The sequence below is a fragment of the Corythoichthys intestinalis genome, chromosome 20 (genome assembly GCF_030265065.1).
Source record: "Corythoichthys intestinalis isolate RoL2023-P3 chromosome 20, ASM3026506v1, whole genome shotgun sequence".
Classification (NCBI taxonomy): Eukaryota; Metazoa; Chordata; class Actinopteri; order Syngnathiformes; family Syngnathidae; genus Corythoichthys; species Corythoichthys intestinalis.
The window spans coordinates 35,506,828-35,533,201 of record NC_080414.1 but is presented as its reverse complement, the minus strand read 5'-3'; the positions used below and the strand labels follow the sequence as shown (position 1 = coordinate 35,533,201).

Here is a 26,374-nt window from a genome sequence, read left to right as displayed (position 1 = left end):
TCTATATTTTCTAAGAAAACAGATCCGATAGTTGGGGAAAAAAATGGTGCGACACTGAAAAACTAAGTTTAGTTTGGATTATGCATCCAGAAATAGGTCAAAATAGTTGGCAAAACTAAATCAAGTCATGTTTGTATAGCCCTAAATCAGAAAAGAATTGTGTTGTAGTAAGTGAAAAAAAAATCATAGGATGCCTCAACATCAAATGAAATCCAGTACAGCAACTATTAGGAGTAGCAGCATATATTACAGAGTTTGCAATAGTACACTTGATCATTCAAATACTTAATTGGAATATTCTCATGTTGATGTTATGATATTCTGAAAAGACAAAGAGTTTTCCCCACACACACTTGATTTACATTCTTTTTTTTTTTTTGTTGTTGTCTTTGTCTAGTTTCAAATTATAATTGTCACTCCAATAAATAAAACTGAACTAACACACCATATCACTTCCTGTAGGACAATAAACCTCCCAAAAAGGAAAATGCTGCCAAACCTCAAGGTGAGTTGATATTTATTATTTGACATCTAAGTCATTTTTGGCTTAGAATAATTAATTGATGTCTAATATTTAGCTTTAAAAAATGACTTTAAAAAATGATTCACTCGCATATTCTAAACTTTTAAACAAATTACGTCACAATGAAAAAATGAGCGTCTGTAAATAAGTCACCGATATCTACCTCATAACTATCGCTTAATTGTATTTTTTTTTTTGTTACTGTCGCATTTTCCTCAATATTTTAGATGATAAATAATCAATCTAAACAAACAAAATTGAAAGAAAAGAAACATTTAAATGGGTAAATATATGAAAAAGAAAATCTCGAACACTCAATCATGTCTGCGATTTCTGCATCACGACCCTTGTTATATTACCATGTTTCACCCATAAAATCCCCATAAAATCCAGCTGTGGCCGTTCAAAGCTGTGTCTTGACACTCAGTGTTACATGCTACATGGAGTTGTGGAATCAAAGCAAGGAAAGTACGCGATAATATCTCCTTAAAGTCTTGGCGTCTTTAATTATGCTCTCGCCTGCTCCTAACTCCATTTGTTTTTTAAATGCCCTCCTGTTTAAAATTTTTCTTCCCCCAGAAAATTGAGATTTTAAGCTTTCCAATGATGTATCACACATGCATATCGGACAATTTTGAAAGTTGGAAAGTAATCAGGTGGGGGGCTCACAAGGAGAATAGAACCCAAGCTGAATTTAAAAATATTTCTTCATAACAAGAATACTTAGAAGATAAGGTTATGCATAGTCATATTTTTATTACATATGATTTTTATTGCTGTCTCAGCCCATTCGTTCAAGTGTCAAAAATGAATTTCAGCACCAACTGCAACACCAGCTCCAGCACCACCAACAACTGCATCAGCACCAATGCCAGCCTCAGCTCCAGCACAAGCATCAGCTCCAGCACCACCAAAAACAACTGCATCAACACCAATGCCAGCTCCAGCACAAGCACCAGCTCCAGCACCACCAAAAACAACTGCATCAACACCAACGCCAGCCTCAGCTCCAGCACCTGCATCAGTACCTGCATCCACTACAGCGCCAGCTCCAGCACCCGCTACAGCCAACCTGGATCAAAATGGACCAGAGGGGTGAGAAATACAATCTACTGTCTTGATTTTGTATTGTAAACAACACATATAATCCAATGGATTTTTGCTTCAGCATTGCAATATAACACAGAACAAAAAAAGCATGCAATGGCAGATATTTTGTAGAGCAGTATTTCTATCTTCTCAGTTGAATCAACCAGGAACCAAAATACAGTGTGGCAGTATTGGCAGAGTCAAAAAAAACACACACACACAATCAAATTAATCACTTAGAGGGTAGTTAATTAATCAGATTCCCTGGCAAGATGACAGCTAGAGTCCTGTGAGATGAACACAGTATGTGAGATCTTGATGCCTTGGAGCAGCACGCATATTAAAGAGAGGATGAACCCAAAGTAGATTAAAAGCTTTTCAGCTTTTGTGATTTAAGAAGCTCACCATGGCCGCTTCTGGCCCAGCAATATAAACCAGTGGGTGACAGGCAAACCCAGATGCAGCTGATCCTTCTACTTTTAAACACTTCTCTAAATGAGTGGACCTCTTATTCACTTTTAATTAGATGACATAGATAGGATGACCGGTATATTGATGCCAGCTTGGTGGTTTAGAAACACAAACAACACATTCATGTGTCTTATGCTTTAGTGATAAACAGTGGCTGAAGATTTACATTGTACAGTACTACTTTTGCACCAATTAGTAGAAAGTTCATGTGAAAGGCCAAGGCCAGTGCATAGACTGCATAGACACAGGGCACAGAGCCGATAAATAGGGGGCCTGCATTGTTGACGAAGCCATCAAAGCTGACAGAGTGGAATCACAAAGAGCTTTTTTCGTTGAATATTCTTGTGAATATTCAAGAATATTGAATATTCAAGAAGGGATAAATGCTTAAATCCACAAATTCTTTATAGATATGGACATAAAACAGTCTCGATTCAAGGTTAAAAGCAAAACAAACAAAAAAATACGTGCAGTTGGCATTTATTTTACAGAAATATGTCGAAGTACAATGCTAGTCTATTAGTGAATGTAGCTAGCGGCCGCCTGATGTAAACAGAGCTTTTCTGGTGAAACGTCTTGTGAATAAATGCTTAAATCCACAATTTCTTTATAGATATGGAAGTAAAACAGTCTCGATTCTTGGTTAAAAGCAAAAAAAATGTGTAGTTAGCGTTTATTTTACGTAATTATGTCGAAGTACAATGCTACTCTGTTAGGGAATGTAGCTAGCGACCGCCTGATGTAAACAGAGCTTTTCCAGGGAAAATTCTTGTGAATAAATGCTTAAATCCCTGAATTCTTTATAGATATAGATGTAAAACAGTCTCGATTCTTGGTTACAAGCAAAAAAACGTACAGTTAGCGTTTATTTTAAGTAAATATGTCAAAGTACAACGCTAGTCTGTTAGTGAATGTAGCTAGCGACCGCCTGATGAAAGCAGAGCTTTTCCAGTGAAAATTCTTAAATGCCTAAATCCACGAATTTTTTATAGATATGGCTGTAAAAAAGTCTCGATTCTTGGGTAAAAAGCCAAAAAAAAAAAAAAAAAACTGTGCAGTTAGCATTTATTTTACGTAAATATGTCGAAGTACAATGCCAGTCTGTTGGTGAATGTAGCTAGCGGCCGCCTGATGTAGACACAGCTTTTCCGGTAAAAATTCTTGTGAATGAATGCTTAAATCCACGAATTCTTCATAGATATGAACGTAAAACAGTCTCAATTCTTGGTTAAAAGCAGAAGAAAAAAAAACAAAAAACGTGCAATTAGCATTTATTTTACGTAAATATGTCGAAGTAGAATGCCAGTCTGTTAGTGAATGTAGCTAGCGGCCGCCTGATGTAGACACAGCTTTTTAGGTAAAAATTCTTGTGAATGAATGCTTAAATCCATTAATTATTCATAGATATGAACATAAAACAGTCTCAATTCTTGGTTAAAAGCAGAAGAAAAAAAAAAAAAAAACGTGCAATTAGCATTTATTTTACGTAAATATTGCAAACTATGATGCCAATGCAGTAGCGGCTAATTTCTTCTATTGATTTTTTTCACAACATTACAAAGTGCATGCATGGTACGAAAAAAATAATAATTACATTGAATCCTCGAACAAATCACTCCTGAGACAATCCTTCCTGTTTGTATGCGGTACAGCTTTCGTACTTTTTTAACAGAAATCCGACGTTCAATCGCTGCGTGAGTAGGTTTGTGAATAGCTCTTATTTATGTGGGCGGCCCTCTACTTGAATGACCGATCCGAGCTGTCAATACATTATGAAGTCTATGGCCAGTAAGAATTCTAGATTTTTTTTTTAAAATAAGAGAATACCTTTTTATATACTGAGACAAGCAGAGAGTGGCTATTAACTACTTTGCTTTCATTTGACAGTGACTTTGACAGTGATAGAAAGTCACGCCATTTTGACTGGAAGTCTGACAATTACGGCTGTCATTGGCAGCTGATGAGTTAAGAAACGTTTTTTTTATATTTTCTAATACGCCCTACAGCAGGGGTCAGCAACCAGCGGCTCTACAGCCACGTAGCGCTGCCCTAGTTTCTCCCTGAAGCTTTTTCAAAAATGTTTGAAAATGGAAAAAGATGGGGGAGGGAAATATATTTCTGTTTTAATATGGTTTCTGTAGGAGGACAAACATGACACAAACATTCTTGTAATTAATTAATATTGTAATAAAGTTAAACTTGGGGCAGTATCGTAAAACAAAGTAGTCACGTGGTGCGTCATTCTCTATAGGATGCACTGCAGGGAAAATATTTCATCATGAAGGCTCATTATGTATTCGTAGCCAACTTAGTCAGTTTGATAGTCGACTAATATAGCTAATATAGATACATACACCATGTGTTGCCTTCATGATAAGGCTTTTAATTTTTTGCGAATCCAGACATATTTTTTCTTTTTTTTTTTTTTTTTTTTTTTTTTTTTGCTCTAATATGGCTCTTTTAACATTTGGGTTGCCGACCCCTGGCCTACACATACATTAAATTGACTGATTAATGTGTCATTTCACGGTTAATAAATATATGTATGTATATACAGTATATATGTAAATTTAAAAGGCCTGTTTACAATATTTACATCAAGTGACATAAGAAAACTGCATTAACAGTGCTAACTCAAAGTCAGTGTTTATTAGTTAAAAAATTATTTAACCATTTCCAGTAGTTGATAACTCCCATTCTTCTATTTTATGACAAGCGTGATGTTACTGAAGTTAACCACTTGAGGGCGCCATAGGCTCATGTAAATCCTTTGGGGGTTAGGTTAGGGTTTAATCCTAACCCTCCCATTGCAAACATCACTGTACTTGTCAGGGGAGAAAATCCATTCCCTTTGTTGTTAGAAGAAAAAGGCTCTCACTCCAGAAGTCTTTTAAAAGTTTACTTATGATCACAAGGAGAACATCCATCACACACGGAGTACTATGATGCTCTGACATGGCAGAGCTTTGAGGACTGTTATAATACTGGAAAGTGGAGGAAACTGGTAAAACAATGGTCCCATGATTATAAAACAAAATATGTCATATCATGAAGTGTGGGTGGCCAGGCCGCACTTTAACAAATTAAATGTTACATTGTAGATTTTCAGGAACAGCTTTACCCTTTGGAGCGCCTGCCTGCCCTCCCTCACCTCAAGATGTAGACTGCTGTGCTCAGAATTATGAATTTTTAGATAACACTTGTACAATAATAAAGCTTAAGCTATATATCAACATTTGAGAAGCATATGTTGGGAAGCATTTACTTGACATTGTACTATAAAATTTAACATGCAAACATGTAAAATGTTGTTTTTTTTATTCAGAAAAGAGGAAGCCCCCCCGCCACCAATCGTCATCAACGCTTATTCAGATGAGCAGCTTCGCTCTATAGTGAAGCGCATGAGAGAGAGACTTGATATCTACAAAGAGAAAGTGGCTGATCAGTATGCTTCATCGCCAGAAATCAGTCCCCCTGTCAGTAAGTACAAAAATATAACTATACTACAACAGAGGTGGGTAATAATGCGTTACATTTACATGAGTAACCTTTTGAGAAAAATGTTTTTCTAACAGTAGTTTTATTACGCCATACTTTTTCCTTTTACTTGAATAGTTTTGTAAAGAAGAAGCGCTACCCTTACTTCTTTGGGCTACACTAGTCGTTACATTTTTCCTCTTTATTCTTCATATTAGATTTTACTTTTGTTTCCAGGGAGGCCAACAGTTGCTCTGCCAGTTTCACCAATGAGACGTCGCAACAATAATCACATGACTGCATTACTGTATACTAATCAAATTTAAGCTTGCCATTCCATAATCACGCCTGTTGAATCATGTGGGGTCTTTAAGGCACCGTAAAAAATTAAGTATTTGACATAAAGCGCTGCCCTCAAAATGACTCAAAAGCGGAGATTTTATCCCCTCTCTCTCTCACAGTTTTTATTTGGCGCCGACTGACCATGGAAAACCAGAGATATGATCCTTTTAATTTCATAAAAGAAACTATGAAGGAACTGTAGCAAATGATGTGTGTGAGTCATCGCGGCAAGTTTAGCCGGTGTGTCGTGCGTGTCAGCCGCTTGTGTGTCTTGTCCGTATGACCCCTAAATCATGCGTCAAAGCGTTCCCCTCTGGAACACAACATCCCCCACATTAGTTCCATGGGTGAATTATGTAGAGAGCACATAGTGGTCACTACACAGCCTCTCCCAGGATTCACCCTCACAGGACGCCTGGCGTAACCCGCCCAAACAGAACATCCGGGCGGACACACGAGGCGCCATGTGGAAGACGACCAAACAGGACGGTCAGGAGGACGTACAGGGGGCCAGGTGTTGGACGACAGAGCAGGACAAACGGGTGGACGACCAGAACGAGGAGCACGTTGTGCAGCACCGCCGGGCATGACCGGAGAAGCGGACGACCAGAGAGGCGGTACGTGTTGCCCAGCCGGGGGCGAGGGCAACTGGCGGAATAAATCAAGCCGACCGGTGGTCGCAGGAGTTCGCTGAAATCGCTGAAATCGGAGATGAATCGACGTCCTTTTTGTCTAGAAGCGAAACAGGAGAGACATCGGCGGCATTCGTAGGCGCTGGCAGAGGAGCGACATCAGAGACTTCCGGAAGAGCTGCCACTGGAGTGACACCCTTTGCATTTCTGCAGATATTTAAATATTCAAGTACAGTGCCTTGCAAAAGTATTAGGCCCCCTTGAACCTTGCAACCTTTCGCCACATTTCAGGCTTCAAACATAAAGATATAGAATTTTAATTTTTTGTCAAGAATCAACAACAAATGGGACACAATCGTGAAGTGGAACAAAATTTATTGGATAATTTAAACTTTTTTAACAAATAAAAAACTGAAAAGTGGGGCGTGCAATATTATTCGGCCCACCTTTTGCTCCAATTACAGCTGCAAGTCACTTGGGGTATGTTTCTATCAGATTTGCACATCGAAAGACTGACATTCTTGCCCATTCTTCCTTGCAAAACAGCTCGAGCTCAGTGAGGTTGGATGGAGAGTGTTTGTGAACAGCAGTCTTCAGCTCTTTCCACAGATTCTCGATTGGATTCAGGTCTGGACTTTGACTTGGCCATTCTAACACCTGGATACGTTTATTTTTGAACCATTCCATTGTAGATTTGCCTTTATGTTTTGGATCATTGTCCTGTTGGAAGATAAATCTCCGTCCCAGTCTCAGGTCTTGTGCAGATACCAACAGGTTTTCTTCCAGAATGTTCCTGTATTTGGCTGCATCCATCTTCCCGTCAATTTTAACCATCTTCCCTGTCCCTGCTGAAGAAAAGCAGGCCCAAACCATGATGCTGCCACCACCATGTTTGACAGTGGGGATGGTGTGGTCAGGGTGATGAGCTGTGTTGCTTTTACGCCAAACATATCGTTTTGCATTGTGGCCAAAAAGTTCAATTTTGGTTTCATCTGACCAGAGCACCTTCTTCCACATGTTTGGTGTGTCTCCCAGGTGGCTTGTGGCAAACTTTAAACGAGACTTTTTATAGATATCTTTGAGAAATGGCTTTCTTCTTGCCACTCTTCCATAAAGGCCAGATTTGTGCAGTGTACGACTGATTGTTGTCCTATGGACAGACTCTCCCACCTCAGCTGTAGATCTCTGCAGTTCATCCAGAGTGATCATGGGCCTCTTGGCTGCATCTCTGATCAGTTTTCTCCTTGTTTGAGAAGAAAGTTTGGAAGGACGGCCGGGTGTTGGTAGATTTGCAGTGGACTGATGCTCCTTCCATTTCAATATGATGGCTTGCACAGTGCTCCTTGAGATGTTTAAAGCTTGGGAAATCTTTTTGTATCCAAATCCGGCTTTAAACTTCTCCACAACAGTATCTCGGACCTGCTTGGTGTGTTCCTTGGTTTTCATAATGCTCTCTGCACTTTAAACAGAACCCTGAGACTATCACAGAGCAGGTGCATTTATACGGAGACTTGATTACACACAGGTGGATTCTACTTATCATCATCGGTCATTTAGGACAACATTGGATCATTCAGAGATCCTCACTGAACTTCTGGAGTGAGTTTGCTGCACTGAAAGTAAAGGGGCCGAATAATATTGCACGCCCCACTTTTCAGTTTTTTATTTGTTAAAAAAGTTTAAATTATCCAATAAATGTTGTTCCACTTCACGATTGTGTCCCACTTGTTGTTGATTCTTGACAAAAAAATTGAATTTCATATCTTTATGTTTGAAGCCTGAAATGTGGCGAAAGGTTGCAAGATTCAAGGGGGCCGAATACTTTTGCAAGGCACTGTATATCTTTTCATGGGACAACACTGACAAAATTACACTTTGACACAATGAAAAGTAGTCTGTGTACAGCTTATATAATAGAGTTAATTTATTTTCCCCTCAAAATAACTCAAAATATAGCCATTAATATCTAAACATCTGGGAACAAAAGTGAGTACGCCCCTTAGTGAAAGTTGTCAATATTAACATACAACATGTCAACTGTCAATATTTTCTGTGGCCACCACTATTATCCAGAACTGCCTTTACTCTCCTGGGCATGGAGTTGACCAGAGCTTCTTCCAGGTTGCCACTGGAATGCTCTTCCACTCCTGCATGACGACGTTGCAGAGCTGCCGGACATTTGAGACTTTGCGCACCTCCACCTTCCGCTTGAGGATCCTCCAAAGATGTTCTTTTGGGTTCAAGTCTGGATAAATGCTTGGCCAGTCCATCAACTTTACCCTCAGCCTCTTCAGTAAAGCAGTGGTCATCTTGGAGGTGTGTTTGGGGTCATTGTCATGCTGGAGCACTGCCCTGCGACCCAGTTTCTGGAGGGAGGGGATCATGCTCTGCTGCATCATTTCACAGTACATGTTGGAGTTCATGTCTCCCTCAATGGATTGATACTCTCCAACACCTGCAGCACTCATTCAGCCCCAGACCATGACATTCCCACCACCATGCTTCACTGTAGGCATGACACACTTATCTTTGTACTCCTCACCTGGTCGCCGTCACACATGCTTGAGACCATCGGAACCAAACAAATGAATCTTCGTCTCATCAGACCATAAGACATGGTTCCAGTAATCCATGTCCTTTGTTTGTCTGATCCTTCATGTCTTCAGCAAACTGTTTGCGGGCTTTCTTGTGTACAGTCTTCAGAAGAGGGGTGACAGCCATGCACACCAATTTGATGTAGAGTGCAGCGTATGATCTGAGCACTAACAGGCTGACCTCCCACCTCTTAAATCTCTGCAGCAATTCTGACAGCACTCCTGTGACGATCTTTTAAAGAAAGCATTTGGATGTGACGCTCAGCTCGCGTCCTCAGCTTCTTTGGACAACCAACCCGAGGCCTCCTCTGCTCTTTTAAAACGCTGGATGATCTTAGCCACTGTGCTGCAGCTCAGTTTCAGGGTGTTGGCAATCTTCTTGTAACCTTGGCCATCTTCATGTAGCGCAACAATACATCTTTTAAGATCCTCAGAGAGTTCTTTGCCATTTGGTGCCATGTTGGAACTTTCAGTGACCAGTATGAGAGAGTGTGAGAGCTGCACTACAAATTTGAACACACCTGCTCCCTATGCACACCTGGACCTAGTAACACGAGTGACGTGACATTTTGGAGGGAAAATGACAAGCAGTACTCAATTTCGACATTTAGGGATGTAGTTTCTAAGGGGTGTACTCACTTTTGTTGCCAGGGGTTTAGATATCAATGGCTATATTTTGAGTTATTTTGAGGGGAAAATAAATTAACTCTGTTATATAAGCTGCACACGGACTACTTTTCATTGTGTCAAAGTGTCATTTTGTCAGTATTGTCCCATGAAAGATATACTTAAATATCTGCAGAAATGTGAAGATTTGTGAGTACACGCGTGGCATTACCAGAAATAGCACGGAGGGCAAACTGCGCCTCTACGCACATGAGCCATGCGGCCGCAGCAGACTCACAAAACATCGAGCTCAAGATCATCAAGAAAGCTAGTGGCCGCCATTTCGTTCAATGTTCTTAAAAGGCATCAGAGACTTTGGCGAGGCAGACAATGGGGTCACCACTGTAGTGGATGATGTGTATGAGTCAGTGGCGACGTTGAGCCGGTGTGTTGTGCATGTCAGCCGCTCGTGTGTTTAGTCCGTCTGACCCCCGAACCCTGCGTCAAAGCATGCCCCTCCGGAACACAACATCCCCCACTTTAGTTCTGTAGGTGAATTATGTAGAAAGGATGTCGTGGTCACTACAGAAATATTCAATATGTAACTATTCAAACTAGGAACTATTTTCTCCACTAGAGGGCACTCATGCTCTTTGGACAAATAATGCTTCAGTTTTGCCAATTTTTCTCTCACCGGATTTCAATGATTTTTTTTTTTTTTTTTTTTTGTATTTCTTTGGCTTAATGTGGTTATGTAATAGGTTATAGCAAATTATAATAATATCAATTCATATAACGTAGATAACTTTGTGCCAAAGTACACCAAATACTATTTTACTTGTGCTTGAGTAAATTTTTGGGATGACTACTTTTACTCATACTTGAGTAATATTATTTTGGAGTAACGCTACTCCCACTTGAGTAAAAGTTTTGGCCACTCTACCCACCTCTGTACTACAGTGACCACAGATGTCTTTCTAATGTTGCATGTGTGGCTAAAAAACATGGGTTTCATGTTTGTGCTTTCAGCACCACTCATGCACAAACCCCACTATGCTAAACTACTAGAGGAGAGAAAAAAGCAAGCAGAGGAGGAGCGGATCAAAAAGGAGGAGGCTGACAAGAAGAAGAAAGAAGAGCAAGAGAAGAAAAAGAAAGAAAATGAGCAGAAGAAGAAGGAGGAGGAAGAGAAAAAGAAATTGGAAGCAAAAGAAGAAGAAAAGAAACGCGACTATAAGGTTGTCATGAAGGAGAAAATGTGGCTGTCTGTTGATGTCTTTCTGAAGCCCATAGAGGACAGTATGGACTCTGTGCTGGGGAGCACTATAGATCCTTTTACAGGTAAACAAAGATTGTGTTCAAACAAAAATCAGGTTACCTCTGTTACCTTTTAATTCAATTCTACACTTTAATTTACCTCCGTAGATCGTCGCTACATTGCCTGGTTGAGCCTGGTAACTCTTGCTTTCAACTACAACACCTGGTTCATTACTGCCCGTCTCTGTTTTCCCTACCACACCGAATGGTCGATCCCTTACTGGTTCATCGTGGACTTGCTGGCTGACTTCATCTACCTCACAGACATTATCATTTTTCAGTCCCGCAAACAATTTGTCAAAGCTGGAGACATTATTGTAAGTAGTCAGTTTTGTAAGCGGCTGAAGGCCTATCAATTCAACACTCGAATAGAATAGAATAGAATAGAATAGAATAGAATAGAATAGAATAGAATAGAATAGAATAGAATAGAATAGAATAGAATAGAATAGAATAGAATAGAAAGCCTTTATTACAGTGTTGTTTTTGGCAGCCCTTTTAATTTTCGTCTTAGTCCGAGTCTTTTGGACAATTATACTTATTAGTCTCAGTCATATTTTAGCCCTCTCAAAATGTGTTTGTCTAGTTTTAGTTGACGAAAAACTCAAGACTAATTTTGTGTAGTTTTAGTTGACGTTCACTAAAAATTAGGGCTGTCAAAATTATCGCGTTAACGGGCGTTAATTAATTTTTTAAATTAATCACGTTAAAATATTTGACGCAATTAACGCATGCACTGAATGACCAGCTCGCACATTGCCTCAAACAGATTACAATGAGGCCGTTTATGGACATTGAGAGCGAAGAGAATGCCACCGGCCGCCTGGGGGCAGCGCCGTTCCATACTAATGTTATTTCTTCTAAACGTGGGAGAATTAGTAGTTGTGAGATGTTTATGCTGTATGCACAATGCAATGCAAATTGCTATTTGTGCTCCACACATATTTCGGTTAAGTTTTCTTTCTTTTAGTGGCAATTATGTGTCTCTTGTTGTATTTTGGGTAAGATATGTGCAGCGATATATATCTTATAAAGGTGAGTGGACACAGGCGTTCTTTGGACCGTGCCGTTTATTGGCATAAGCTTCTCCTTCTCAACAATCATAAGTATCGTTGGGTGAAAGCACAACAAAAATAATATTCCTATCTCTCTCAAAAAAAATAATGTTCACAAAAAGAAAAGCACTTCCGTCTATAGTAATGAGGCCCTATTCTCACAGTTAAACAACAATGCAAAATGAACTGGCATTCCATATCAAAATAGCTATGCAAAATACACGTAAAACTTACTCAGACTTTGGTCACTCTATTCTTATTATTGTTATTTTTATTCTTATTATTATTATTATATTAACTCTACTTTTGATGGAAAATTTTACAAATTTTATTAAAACGAAAACATGAAGATGAGTTTTAATATAAAATTACTATAACTTGTAACTATAACATTTGTCTTTTAAGAACTACAAGTCTTTCTATCCGTGGATCACTTTAACAGAAAGAATGTTAATAATGCCATTTGTGGATTTATTGTTACAATAAACAAATACAGTACTTATGTACAGTATGTTGTATGTATATATCCGCCTTGTCTTATCTTTCCATTCCAACAATAATTTACAGAAAAATATGGCATATTTTATAGATGGTTTGAATTGCGATTAATTGCGATTAATTACGATTAATTAATTTTTAAGCTGTAATTAACTCGATTAAAAATTTTAATCGTTTGACACCCCTACTAAAAATGTTTTTGTCTGAATGGGTGCTTTGGAAGTACGGGGTATCAAGCCCCTTGGTAAGGGTCTTTCAGTCCCTGTACGACCGGTGTCAGAGTTTTGTCCGCCGGCAGTAAATCAAATTCGTTCCCAGTGAGGGTTGGATTCCACCAAGGTTGTCCTTTGTCACCGATTCTGTTCACAACTTTTATGGACAGAATTGCGAGGCGCAGCTGAAGCATTGAGTGGGTCCGGTTTAGTGTCATCAGCATGGCATCTCTCTCACTCTCACTGGAGTCGTTCACAGCCAAATGTGAAGCAGTTGGGTTGAAGATCAGCACCTCCAAATCCTAGACCATGATCCTCAGTCTGAAAAGGGTGGCGTGCCCTCTCCGGGTCGGGGATGAGAGCCTACCCCAAGTGGAAGAGTTCAAGTATCTTGAGGACTTGGGTTCACAAGTGAGGGTGGTAGGGAGCGGGAGATCGACAGGTGGAGCAGTGCAGCGTCTGTAGTGATGCTGTTAGGTTTTGTGTTGGTTTTCTCCTAGTGTGACTTGTCCCTGTGATTGTCCATTGATTTCACCTGTTATGCATGCTCCTAGTGTATCCTCCAATCTGCATCCTCCTGTGTTACCCAACTGTTCCTCGTTGTCTCGTTACCCCTTGTCTGTGTGTGTGCATATAAGCACCCAATTTCTTTTCAATCCTTGTTGAGTCATTCTGTCAGGGAACGGGCAGGCAGGTTGTGTGTGGACCCAAACGCAGGAAAAGGGAAGCGAGGCAAAAAAGGCGGCGCAATAATAATTGAATGAAAGCCAACCTAACAAAGTGCAAAACAAAGGCTCTGATGATCCAAAGAAAGTAAAGAGGCAAACAAAACTGTTACTAACAAAAGACTGGGTATCAAAAACTTACTGAGGAACACAAGTGCTTGGACGGCAAAAACTTGAGAACAAACACTGACGAGCACATGGGCATTAACAGAGGGGAGTCGGCGCAGGCACTTGACTGCGGGGAGTGGGCGCGGGCACTTGACTGCGGGGAGTCGGCGCGGGTACTTGACTGCAGGGAGTCGGCACGGGAACTTAACTGCGGGGAGTCGGGGCATCCCGCAGTCCCGTGCCCGCTCTCGCCAAAGGCGTGGTCGTCAACGCCAATGGCGTGCGGCGTTGCATACGTCGTGGCTTCCCGAAGCTACCATAGCGACGTCCCGGCCGCCCACGCCGACTCCTCGCAGTCAAGTTCCTGCGCCGACTCCCCTGAGTCAAGTTCCCGCGCCAACTCCCCGGAGTCAAGTGCCCGCGCTGACTCCCCGCAGTCAAGTGCCCGCGCCGACTCCCCGCTGTCAATGCCCATGTGCTCGTCAGCATTTGTTCTCAAGTTTTCGCCGTCCAAGCACTTGTGTTCCTCAGTAAGTTTTTGATACCCAGTCTTTTGTTAGTAACAGTTTTGTTTGCCTCTGTACTTTCTTTGGATCATCACAGCCTTTGTTTTGCACTTTGTTTTGTTGACTTTCATTAAATCATTATTGCACCGCCTTTTTTGCCTCGCTTCCCTTTTCCTGCATTTGGGTCCACACACCACCTGCCTGCCCATTCCCTGACAGATGCGAGCTCTGCACCGGTCCCTGTTGGTGAAGGAGCTGGAGCCTTTGGTAAAGCTCTCGATTTACCAGGCGATCTACATTCCTACCCTCACCTACGGCAAACAAAATCCCAGATACAACCGGCCACAGGGTATCCGGGCTCTCCGTAAGAGATAGGGTGAGAAGCTCAGTCATCCGGGAGGGACTTTGGAGCGAGCCGCAACGCCTCCGTTTTGAGAGGAGACAGCTTAGGTGGCTCGGGCATCTGGTTTAGATGCTTCCTGGACGCCTCCCTGGAGAGGTGTTCCAATTATGTCCCAACGGCGGGAGGCCCCAGGTCGACCCAAGAAACGCTGGAGAGACTACTGTATATCTGTCGGCTGGCCTGGGAACGCCTTGGAATCCTGGCAAAGGAGTTGGTTGAAGTAACTGGGGAAAGGGAAGTCTGGGCTTCCCTGCAAAAGCTGCTGCCCCCACGACCCGACCCTGAATTAAGAGATGGATGGACGGACAGATGGATTTTTTGTTGCTGTCGGTTGCAGCTTAGCCAGTAGAGAGCATGTGCACTGTTCGTCACAGCCCTCAACCTGTTGTGTGCACACGTGTGCTTGTTCATATTAAAAATAACACATTTTCTTTTCCCAGAAAGACAAAATGCTGACAAAGAAGAATTACAGAGAAAATGAGAGATTCATGGTGAGGTTTTGTGGGTTATTTTAATTATGTGAAGGGGAACTGATCTTTGTTTTCTCACTAAACTCCATAGAGCGACGTATTGTCCGTTTTACCCTTCGACTTACTCTACTTCCAGTTTGGTTTTAAATCCATTTTTAGAGCCAACCGCTTGCTGAAGGTAAGCATTTATGTTTTAATTTTAATGTGTTTTGTTTGTGCTCTTGACTTTTCAAATATATTTCCAAGGTAGATACATTTTTCGAGTTCAGCGACCGCCTGGAAAGTATAATGGCGAAGGCTTACATCTGGAGGTAAATTACCAGAGAGCAACTTCAACTATTGATTGATGGATTAATTTATGAATGGATATACTAAAGAAACTACCTTTCTTTTTGTGCTGTTAAGAGTTATTCGCACCATTGGCTATCTCCTTTTCATGCTCCACATCAATGCCTGCCTCTATTATGTAGCTTCGGACTACCAAGGCATCGGTAAAACTAAGTGGGTCTACTCTGGACTGGGAAGTGCGTAAGTATTTCTCTAATTTTACAAGCACTAGTATCTGTTTTTATGTATAATGTCTTATTTTTCTGTCAGTCAAGCCAAAAAATAGAGGAGAAAGATGGAAGTTAACTTTTGTATTTGAAATAGGGATTACTATCTTTTATACCAATAATGGATCTGTGCATAGGAAGTACACCCAAACAAATTAGAGATAATTCAGTGCTTTTTTTTTTCTTGCCATCATGGCTGCAGTTACCTCACCTGCTTCTTCTATGCGGAGAAATCCTTGCTGATGATCGCTGAGTTGCCAATTCCAGACACCATGTTTGGAATGATATTTCAGATGACAAATTACCTTTTTGGTGCATTGTTCATGTCCATCATTCTTGCCCAGGTAGATTTTTTTTTTTTTAAGAATCTTTTAAACTTTTCTTCTTTACAGTATCAGGTGTGACAGAAAAGTTTCAGGACTGGCATCACAAAAAATATTGAACAAACAAAACACATGCTAAAGCATTTCTTTGAAGAAGTGCTGTTTGATCTCCTGGGTCACATTGAATAGGAAAAGTCCAAACTTTTTGCTTGATTTTAGATGACAAAAAAATGTTGTTTTTTTCTTTCTAACACACCTTCTTGTTTTTCATGTTTTGGTATAGTCCCAATAAAGCTTGACAGAATGCGGTTATGATAATTGGAAATTACGCCAAAATTTGGTTCGACATTATTTGTGATTTTTTTTTGCTTTATGAGAGGAAAAGGCCTTTTTGTGCTGACAAAAACCATAAAGAAATGTGAAATGAAATAAGTGAAAACACTGGATATTTCGAGAATACCTGAGTGTGATTCAAAGTACAAGCGTGTTTGTTCAAATAAAGCATAAAATGCATGTATAGAAAAGTTCTCTCAGACAAATGTGTGACATCAGGAGAGCATCTGTTTAAAAGCCTCTGACGAGCACAAAGCTGTTTTTTGAAGCTGGAGTAGCAAGAACCTTTGAATGCACTCCACAGTCTTTCCAAACAGCCGTGGGAGACAATTATTGTGTCCCCAAATGTAATCCAGATAGAAACTACGCAAGTAATCCAGATAGAAACCACGCAGACATGAATCAAAGGCTAGTTTTGTACTGCAAATCTTAATGCACAAATCCGATTTTTTCATATTTTTTTCCGACTCGAGTGAGGCATTAACTTGACCATCTGTAACGGGTCAAGTCGACGCAGAAGTAGACCATTTCAAATCCGATCTACAGAGGGTCACGTCCGTATGTGGTTTGAAATCCAATTTGGGTCACATTTTTCAAAATGTGTCGGCGGTCTGAACTCTCAAGTCTCCCAAATTGGAATTCATGCAGTAATTACTAGTGATGTCCCGCTCCGGTCACGTGATTGGAAATCGGGCCAATCACACCAGTTTTCAGAGGATCTGAATCAGGTGAAAAGGATCGAGGTTTTTAATTTAAAATATTATGTATGGTTTTCTGCTTCATGCTCGTACAGCCTCTTACTGTCCCTACTGCTGCTTTTCATGGTCAGCAGTGAAAGAATCAGACTTTTTAGCCAGATTGCCGGAATCACGCCAGCCAAACCGCTGGAACTGCGCAATTCCAAAGACCCGGGCCAGCGGAAACCTGACAACCTGGACAAAAGGCCAAACTACGCGCGTTCATCTTAGTCGTACCCCCTTGTAGTGACTCCATTTTAAAAGCTGGAAAAAGGTTTCGAAACACAAGTTGACAATTCATTCCTAGTCGGCAGCAATCGTACAGCACAGAAAGACCCAGGCAAGGAGGCAAACTGGATCCAGTGTCACCATTATCACACGCGAACAACAGATTCCCGAGGAAAATGACAACGTTTAGTTTAACATTCAGTCTTTTAAAGGCTCTGGTGAGGCGTGCTGTGGTCCAGAAGAAGGGTGTGTTAGGGCGTTGTTTAGGATTATTGTTTGTTGGATAGGAGAATTCAGGCGTTACTGTTGTCAGGGCAATGAGAGTTAAGTATTTTGCAATCGATAAGCCCCGTGCACCTATACCGTAACTGAGTGCTAGTGGCAGCAACACGCGTACAAGCAAGCAAAGCAGGTGAACAAGATATTGACCAATAAAAACCACCACAGTCTTGTACAGTAGGTGGTGGTATACACCTGATAGTTGCTTGCAATCGGCCATTAAGCTGAATTTTTAGTTTTTTAGCTTGTTAAGCTTCTGTTTACAGTGCAGTCAATTTTATTTCTTGTTTTTTTCCATTCTGCAGTTTGAATTATAACTGAGCAGTCAATTAATTTTCTGGTTCATTCTTTGAATATTGACTCAGATCTCTGTATGTATGCACATATGTATATATTATATGTACTGTATATTTTACTTTTACTTTATATTTATTTTACTTGTAAAGTATGTAAAGTATAACTTTAAAGCAAGTACTTTTGTACTTTTACATGAGTTTTTTTTGCACCTGTATCTGTACTTTTACTAAAGCAAAAAAAGTGACTACTTCCTCCACCATTGGTAAAGTCAGCATGTGTAGTCATTTGTTTTGATGCTTCTGCGCATGTGGGTCAGTTCGCTCAGTGGGTTTTGGATGTGAGTTAGTGCGCATACGTCATACTTGAATGGGCTTAATAGAAAAAGGCAGTCTGAAGAGGCATGCAAAACAAAAACAAAAAAAATATGACGAAAAATCGGAATTGTGCATGAAGACGTGATCTGAACCTAGCCAACGCGGGGCTCCTTTGTTGACATGCAACGTGGTGTTCCCTGATTATATATCATTTGTTGTTGTACTGAGTTCATTTTGTCTACACTTATAGTTTAGTTGTTGTTGTTTTTTTAATTTTATCCCAGACAATTGTTTTAGGTTGTTTTAATCAACTCATACAACACTCCGCCAGATATTGGTCCATCCAAAGGACAAAATCCACAAAGAAAACAAATGTAACTCCATATATGAAATTCCATGCAAACCATGCAATAAATCATACATCGGCGAGACATAGAGGAGCTTTATTACAAGAAAAACAGTACACAAGAAGGAGTGTGAGAAGGAGACAGCAATAAGACAAACAAGGGCAATAAAAGAACAAGCACAACAGGAACATCACAAGTCAGCCATCACCGATCACTGCAAAAAGGAAAAACACATTATGGACTTGGAAAAGGCCAGAGTCATCCGTACCGATGAAAGCAAACATCAGCGCTGGATCAGGGAGGGCATTGAGATCCGCAAGTGGGGCCCGAGGACCATCAACAGGGACGAGGGGGCTTACATGCTCTCTACTACCTGGACCAGCATCCTGGAAGAGTGAATGGTCAGCAGAGGGTGTGACCCGCCTGTCTCTCAGATAGGTGAGTCACAACTTCATCCATTAGCTGATAAAGATGTCACTCCAACACCAGTGACTCTCTGATAAAGGCGGAAGTGCTGGCCAAAACATGTCAGTTATTTAAAACAACCTGAAACAAATGTCTGGGATAAAAGAAAAAGTAAACTAATATATCATTCCTTTTTACTACATGATCTCAATATTTATCATTACGGTTTATTGGAGTAAACAAATGGGGACTGCAAACAGGTTTTTGTTTTTATTGGAGTTTTGTATTCATATCAATTAGCGTATGTTCTGCAATAGAAGGCACAACAGTTTAAGAAACACCTTCAATTAATTTTTAAAACTTTTCGTATATCAGGCACACAGCATTATAAGGTGCAGTAGTAGTAGTAGTAGTAGCAGTAGTGGTTGTGTTATGCATTCTCTAGATCAGGGGTGGGCAAACCGGTCCTCGAGGGCCGCAGTGGGTCCTGGTTTTTGTTCCAACTGATTCAGCACTGACAGTTTAACCAATGAGGTGTCAGTGGAAACAAGAAGCACCTGACTGCAATTAACTGATTGCACTTGTACGAAACCAGACTGGTAAAAGGCTGTCCTCATGATGGGTATGAACAAAAACCAGCACCCACTGCGGCCCTTTGTGGAATAGTTTGCCCACCCCTGCTCTAGATGGAGCTGCACTCTAGGGTATGTAATGCCATGACTAACCTATTTTGATCCATATATAAGGCACGTCGGATCATAAATCGCACTGTCGACTTTTGTGAAATTGAATGCTTTTAGATGCGCCTTATAGTGCGGAAAATACGGTAATATTCTAATTGCCCATACTTCATAATTGGCAGTAAGATATCAAGGTAGCCGACTTAAAGCAAACAAGTAATTTAAGGACATGAACGGACTACTAAAGCATTATTCGATCAAAGAAGACACCAATGCGGTCCACAATGTTTAATGGCAAGCCCTTTAACATCCTCACCCTCCTTACAGGTACCTGCGTTGTTACTACTTTGCTGTCCGCAGTCTGATCAACATTGGGGGTCTTAATGAACCCCACACCGTCTTTGAGATTGCGTTTCAGATGACTAACTTTTTCACGGGCGTCTTTGTGTTCTCCAGTTTGATTGGCCAGGTAAAATAGAAAGACATCATCCCCGTAGCATGGAAACCGTACTATTGCCGTTGATTAGAGTAGTGATAGACAATAACAATCCATTTAGGAGTTACAGTTGGTTAGTCCTATCACTAGCATGTCATCCATAACTGTGGTTCCCTATGGCATCTTGACTGCCAAAAATCTTTTTAAAGGCAATCTGTTTCACAAAATAATGTATTTTTTTGCTGTTCCTCTCTAATTATTCTCACTACTTCAGATGAGGGATGTGATTGGTGCTGCCACAGCCGGACAAACATACTTCCGCTCGTCCATGGACAGCACTGTGGCATACATGGTGACCAATCGAATCCCATCATTGGTCCAGAACAGAGTTCGCACTTGGTATACGTACACTTGGGATGCTCAGGGCATGCTGGGTGAGTGTGATTTTATTTCTAGAAAGGATTGTTTTACCCCAAATAAGAAAAAATACAGGGGGGGGATCTTATCTTTGATTTTTATTCTCATGCTTCTAGATGAGTCTGAGCTGCTTGATAAGATGCCATTGGTGATGAGAACCGCTATTGCTGTGGACATCAACCTGGCCACTTTTCAAAAAATCGATCTTTTCAAGGTGGCTGCCGAAAGAAGTATTTTTAAAGTGGTATGAAAAAGTATCTGAGCCTGTTGAAATTTCTCACATTCCTGCGTAAAATCACCATCAAATGTGATCTGATCTTTGTCAAAATCACACAGATGAAAAAACAGTGTCTGCTTTAACTAAAACCACCCAAATATTTATAGGTTTTCATATTTTAATGAGGATAGTCTGCAAACAATGACAGAAGGGGGAAAAATACGTCAGTGAACCGTCACATTTAATATTTTGTGGCGCCACCTTTGGCAGCAATAACTTCAACCATATGCTTCCTGTAGCTGCAGATCAGTCTGGCACATCGATCAGGACTAGTCTTGGCCCATTCTTCTCTACAAAACTGCTGTACTTCAGTCAGATTCCTGGGATGTCTGGCATAAATCGCTGTCTTTAGGTCATGCCATAGCATCTCAATGGGGTTCAAGTCTGGACTTTGACTTTGCCACTCCAGAACGTGTATTTTGGTCTTCTGAAATCATTCTGAAGTTGATTTACTTCTGGTTATTTTATCATTGTCTTGTTGCAGCATCCATCCTCTTTTAGCTTCAACTGTCTGACAGAAGGCCTCAGGTTTTCCAGCAAAACATCCTGATAAACTTATGAATTCATTCTTCCATTAACGATTGCAAGTTGTCCAGGCCCTGAGGTACCAAAACAGACCCAAATCATGACGCTCCCGCCACCATGCTTCACGGTGGGGATGAGGTGTTGATGTTGTTGAGCTATTCCATTTTTCCTCCACACATGACCTTGTGTTTTACTCCCAAACAATTCAACTTTGGTTTCATCAGTCCACAAAATATTTTGACAAAACTTCTGTGAAATGTCCAAGTTCCTTTATGCGAACTTTAAATGAGAAACAATGGATTTTTTTAGACAGCAGTGGCTTGCTCCGTGGAGTCCTCCCATGAACACAATTCTTGGCCATATAGTTGATGTGTGCACAGAGATATTGGACTGTGCCAGTGATTTCTGTAAGTCTTTAGCAGACACTCCGGGATTCTTTTTTTACCTCTCTGAGTATTCTGCTCTGAACTCTTGGCATCATCTTTGGTGGACAGCCACTCCTTGGGAGAGAAGCAACAATGCCAAACTGTTTCCATTTGTAGACAACTGCTCTGTCTGTCGATTGATGAACATCTAGACTTTTAGAGATGGTTTTGTTTCCTTTCCCAGCTTTATACAAAGGGTTCACTTACTTCTTTTCTCCCTTCTGTCATTGTTTGCATGCTATCCTCATTAAAATATGAAAACCTATACATGTTTGGGTGGTTTTAGTTAAAGCAGACACTGTTTTTACATCTGTGTGATTTTGAGAAAGATCAGATAACATTTGATGCTGGTAATATGCAGAAATGTAAGAAATTCCAAAAGGTTCAGATACTTTTTCATACCAATTTAGTCATGTTTCTGACTTGTAAGACTAACATGTATTTTCCTACAGGGCTGTGATCAGCAGATGCTGGTGGATATGTTACTGAGATTGAAGTCCATCATCTATCTGCCAGGAGATTTTGTTGTAAAGAAAGTATGTTTCGAATACTTGTTTTACATTATAATGAATTACCAGTGTTTTGCACCTTCATTTTGTGAAATTATTGGACGCCTTCTCTGCAGGGTGACATCGGAAAAGAGATGTACATCATTAAGAGTGGAGCCGTGCAGGTGGTCGGCGGACCTGACAACAGCATTGTGTTTGTGACACTTAAGGCTGGCTGTGTGTTTGGAGAAATCAGGTCTAATATCTTATACTGTTTTAGGCTTTTCATTGGAAAACATTTTTACATGTATATTTTATATGTACATTTTCAGTCTGCTGCAGTCATCCAAAGATGGAGGAAATAGGCGAACTGCCAATGTCAAAGCCTATGGATTTGCTAATCTTTTTGTCCTGGAGAAGAAAGACTTGTTTGATATTCTTGTCCACTACCCAGAATCTCAGAAAGTATTGGCCAGAAAGGGAAGGTGAGACAAGTGCCTGCTTTCCGATTAAAAATGGGACTATATGGGATTTGAGAGTAAATTAAAATAGTTTTTTACTCCATGCATGCTTCAACAATGCCAAAGAGTACACAGAGCGCTGGAATTTGAACTGACACTTCCCCAAAAAGCCCTTTTTCTTACATCCAGTAGAGTGGGTTCGGGTCAACCACTCTGAGCGAACACGCATCTGTGAATTTTCACACGCTGTTTCACCGAGCCTGCGCCTAAACTCGGCAAAAACAATTTTCTAACCCACTTAAAGTGCCTTTGACAGCAAAAACATGTTAATTTCATATTTCACACGGTATTTTATGCTCCTGAATGAAATCGACCACTTGGATGTGTGTGGAAGCGATTGATATTTTTATTCAATTTTTTAAATCCTGCGCTACGAAAATGAGTGACTTCCGGCCAGAATCTGGATTGAGGATGAAGGTGAATGTGATGTCAGCGGAATAATCATCTTCACAAAACAGCCATAACCAGTGTTGTTAATAACGGCGTTGGAATATAACGGCGTTGCTAACGACGTTATTTTCTTATGTAGTGAGTAATCTAATTAATTACTTTTCTCCTCTTGGCAACGCCGTTACCGTTACTGAGGCGGAAAAGGTGCGTGTTACTATGCATTACGATGTTGGTTGACTGCCGCAAGAAAAGTCTGGAAAAAGACGTACTCACTCACGGAGACGAGAGAGCAGAGCAGGAGTGGGGAGGAGGCAAGGGAGTATGACGCCATTGCAAACGCGATGCTACTATGCTAGGTGGCTCCAATAATACCTGACTGTAGCCGATAGCCTACAAACTACGCCCAAATGACAGACACGGCGGCATTAGCAACATATTCGTATAATAAAGAACTAGATGCGTTAGTAAACAGCCGCCATCTTAAAGCAGCAGACTTCTCATGAAGGCTCTGTTGTAGCGAACCTTCCTGGTGAACCTAAGTCACTTTTTATCTAAAATGCGCCTTAATCGGCAAAACTTTACCTAAATCTTTCTTTAAATGATGAAACAGTTTTAAAACTTACACATGTCAAAAATAGACGGAAAGGAACTAATGCAATAACGGGAGCAATTTTAACAACTTTAATGATTGATTCACAACATTAAATGATAGCAAAGGTTATTATCTAGTTATTATTATTTTTATCTAGTTATCGCAATATCTGCAATACCCCTGTTGCCCCAAAAACCCTTTAAACTTCAGATTGTGTGACCAGTTTTTTTCTTTTTTTCTTTTCTTTTTTTTTTTTTTTTTTTTTTTTTTTAGAAAAAAAAAACATGAACATTATCACCACTTACTTTGTCAAGTAACTAATTATTTTTACATTCAGGTAACTGAGTTACTAACGCAATTACTTTTTGGGAGAAGTAATTTGAAACTGCAATTAATTACTTTTTTAAAGTAAGATTAACAACAATGGCCATTACTTTACTATGCAGAAGGATAGCAGATTCAGCTGATTTTGCTGATTAATTTGTTGTTTTTTCGCATCACGCCCGCCTAATGTGCTGCAGGCTTTTGTTGCTGCACCAGGGAGTGCGTGTGAGCCTTTTTGGGTTTCACAAAGATCCTGTTTACCATGAAGAATGGGTAAAACAAATTTGACAACTGTGGGACCATTGGACAGACAAGGAAGTGAGGAAGCTACGTGTTTTATATAATGTCAAATACTGGGATCATGGCACACGTTTTGATAAGGAGGTGGCTTGCATTTTGTGGGTGACAACGCTCCCTGTCCACGGAAAAGGCGAGAGTGGCCGACGACTGGCAGTTTGTCACACACCAATGTCGCCGGCAGATGAACGTCGTGCTCGGGCAGCCAAGCGTTCTTGTCTGCGGTTTTCGATTGTGTAGAGAATTTCAACCCTCTCGGCCCTCTTCGTGTGCCCGCTGAAAGAGCACTATCCTCGGCTTGGGCTCGGGCAGCCACGCGCTCGGACGTTGGCCGGTTTGTCCACCAAGAGGGCGCTCGGCATTCTACGATGAGCCAAAACTCAGATCAGTGAAGGCAATGACCCCCGCCGCTGTGTGTGACATGAGTCGGGGTAGTTTTGTGTGATTTATCGTTTTTGAAAGGCAAGGAAGAGACTTGGAGGAGCCGCTTGGTTCAGGTTAGCATGTAGTATTGCTCTCACACTCTTATGTTTACACTCTTTCTTTGTCTCCTAGTCCCCGCTGGGAAATGACAGGGGCCGACTAACTCCGGTTGCAAATAATACTGTTCGTGAGGTTTAAGAAGTCGGCAGTTTTAACCATTATGCAATAATTTAGCCCTGTCATACTGAATAAATGCATTTTTAATATTTAACATTACATTTAGCACAAGACTGTTATTTGTCTTGACCATACACATTTGTCATGCCCATACAATTTATTTAGCAACTGGGGAAAAATACTTTGATAAAAAGAATATCCTGTAAAAATATTGGAGTCGAAAGATTGAAACAATCGTGACCTTTTGCTGCTGTCAGTGGCATTTTCCTCATTCTGAATCTTCCCCCTCAATGGGCTGAATTATAAATCAGATGAAATTGTTACTCTGCTGACGTCATCACCCTAGATGGCAGTGCCAGAGCGCTATAATGACAGGATTAGCTAAACGGCAGATTGAAAGACTCATTTTTCATCATCTGCACTTTGCCAAATTGTTGTATATAATGTCTCACATTGCTGTGGACTTTGTTTCAGGTCGGAATGTCTCAAAATATGATTTTAATTTACATCATAATGGCATTTAAGATTTTTTTATGCTGTCACAGGCACTTTAAGACTTGCTACTAACTGTTTTTACATTCCTAGTGCTGATTTGATGGAACACTCGTTGTTTAATGTACGCGCTCATACAAGCATGCGTGCTATGCACGAGCTGCAGTTACGCTTTCGACCAGAAGCGGCAGTTGCGAGTAAAAAAGTGGAAAACTCGGTATTTTCCCTTTAAATTAAAGGCGTGTTAATTCAGGAGTGATGTAGGAAGTGATGCTGTCATGTGGACCTACATTAATCTGTTGTTAGAATACCTGTTTACATAAGATAAACATGTGTGTACGTCAGGAAACTAATGAAAGCAAAAGGTCCAGGAGCAGCTAAAGCAGAGGAGGAAAAGAAGAAAGGTCTCGCACTTTTTGGACCCAAACCACCCACACCCAAATTATTGCGAGCCTTCGGCGGTGGCTTCAACAGAAAAATGATTGACAAACTCAAGGTAGGACTTACTTTTTTTTTTTTTTTTTTTAAATATTTCTTGTGATCTTCATTTTAGCTATGCTAATCATCAACTTTTGTATCTTTTGTCTTCAGTCTTCTGGCAGCAATTGAGAGAAACTTCTATTGATTCATTTTATCAACTCCGTTTTGGGAGTGTATTTTCTGTTTTAAACTTCATACCTACTTTTTTTTTTTTCAAAGTATTTAATAGACAATGTATAATTTTAACTTAATGGTCAATGCATATATTGTATTTACACAAAAAATATCCTTAGAATTGCACTATACTGTTTGTTTATAAAATATTATCAACTTGTTTACACTTGCTTGTATTCATTTTTGTATCAATGTTCAGTTGTTGTGTGAACCTGATCATGTAATAACTGCTGCATTAAATGACTCCCAATATTTCAACAATGGCGTCTCTGTTACTACTCTAATCATTATTTTGGTTTTGTGTTTGTTCGCCATGTTTTTGTAGTTGAATTGTTAACATGACAGAAACAAGAGTGAAAGAGAAAAACAGAGAGAGAGAGGGAAAGAGAGCGAGAGAGAGAGAGAGAGAGA

General features: G+C 40.4%; 1 protein-coding gene across 2 annotated transcripts; it reads left to right on the top strand.

The window, feature by feature from the left end:
- The first annotated feature begins 431 nt into the window (after positions 1-431).
- On the top strand, positions 432-26,155 carry LOC130908616 (cyclic nucleotide-gated cation channel beta-3). 2 transcript variants are annotated; one of them, XM_057824236.1, is made up of 17 exons: positions 432-505; positions 1,342-1,618; positions 5,409-5,563; positions 10,764-11,075; positions 11,160-11,368; positions 14,999-15,049; positions 15,120-15,206; positions 15,275-15,339; positions 15,434-15,556; positions 15,785-15,926; positions 20,236-20,395; positions 20,495-20,592; positions 22,058-22,141; positions 22,231-22,349; positions 22,426-22,578; positions 25,655-25,805; positions 25,901-26,155. In XM_057824236.1, exons 2-17 carry the CDS (start codon positions 1,392-1,394, stop codon positions 25,916-25,918), a joined length of 2,154 nt encoding a protein of 717 aa, XP_057680219.1. In that variant the 5' UTR covers positions 432-505; positions 1,342-1,391; the 3' UTR covers positions 25,919-26,155. The 2 variants fall into 2 exon arrangements, with proteins under 2 accessions (XP_057680219.1, XP_057680220.1); XM_057824237.1 differs by lacking the exons at positions 432-505; positions 1,342-1,618 and having other exon boundaries at positions 5,389-5,563.
- The last annotated feature ends 219 nt before the right edge of the window (positions 26,156-26,374 follow it).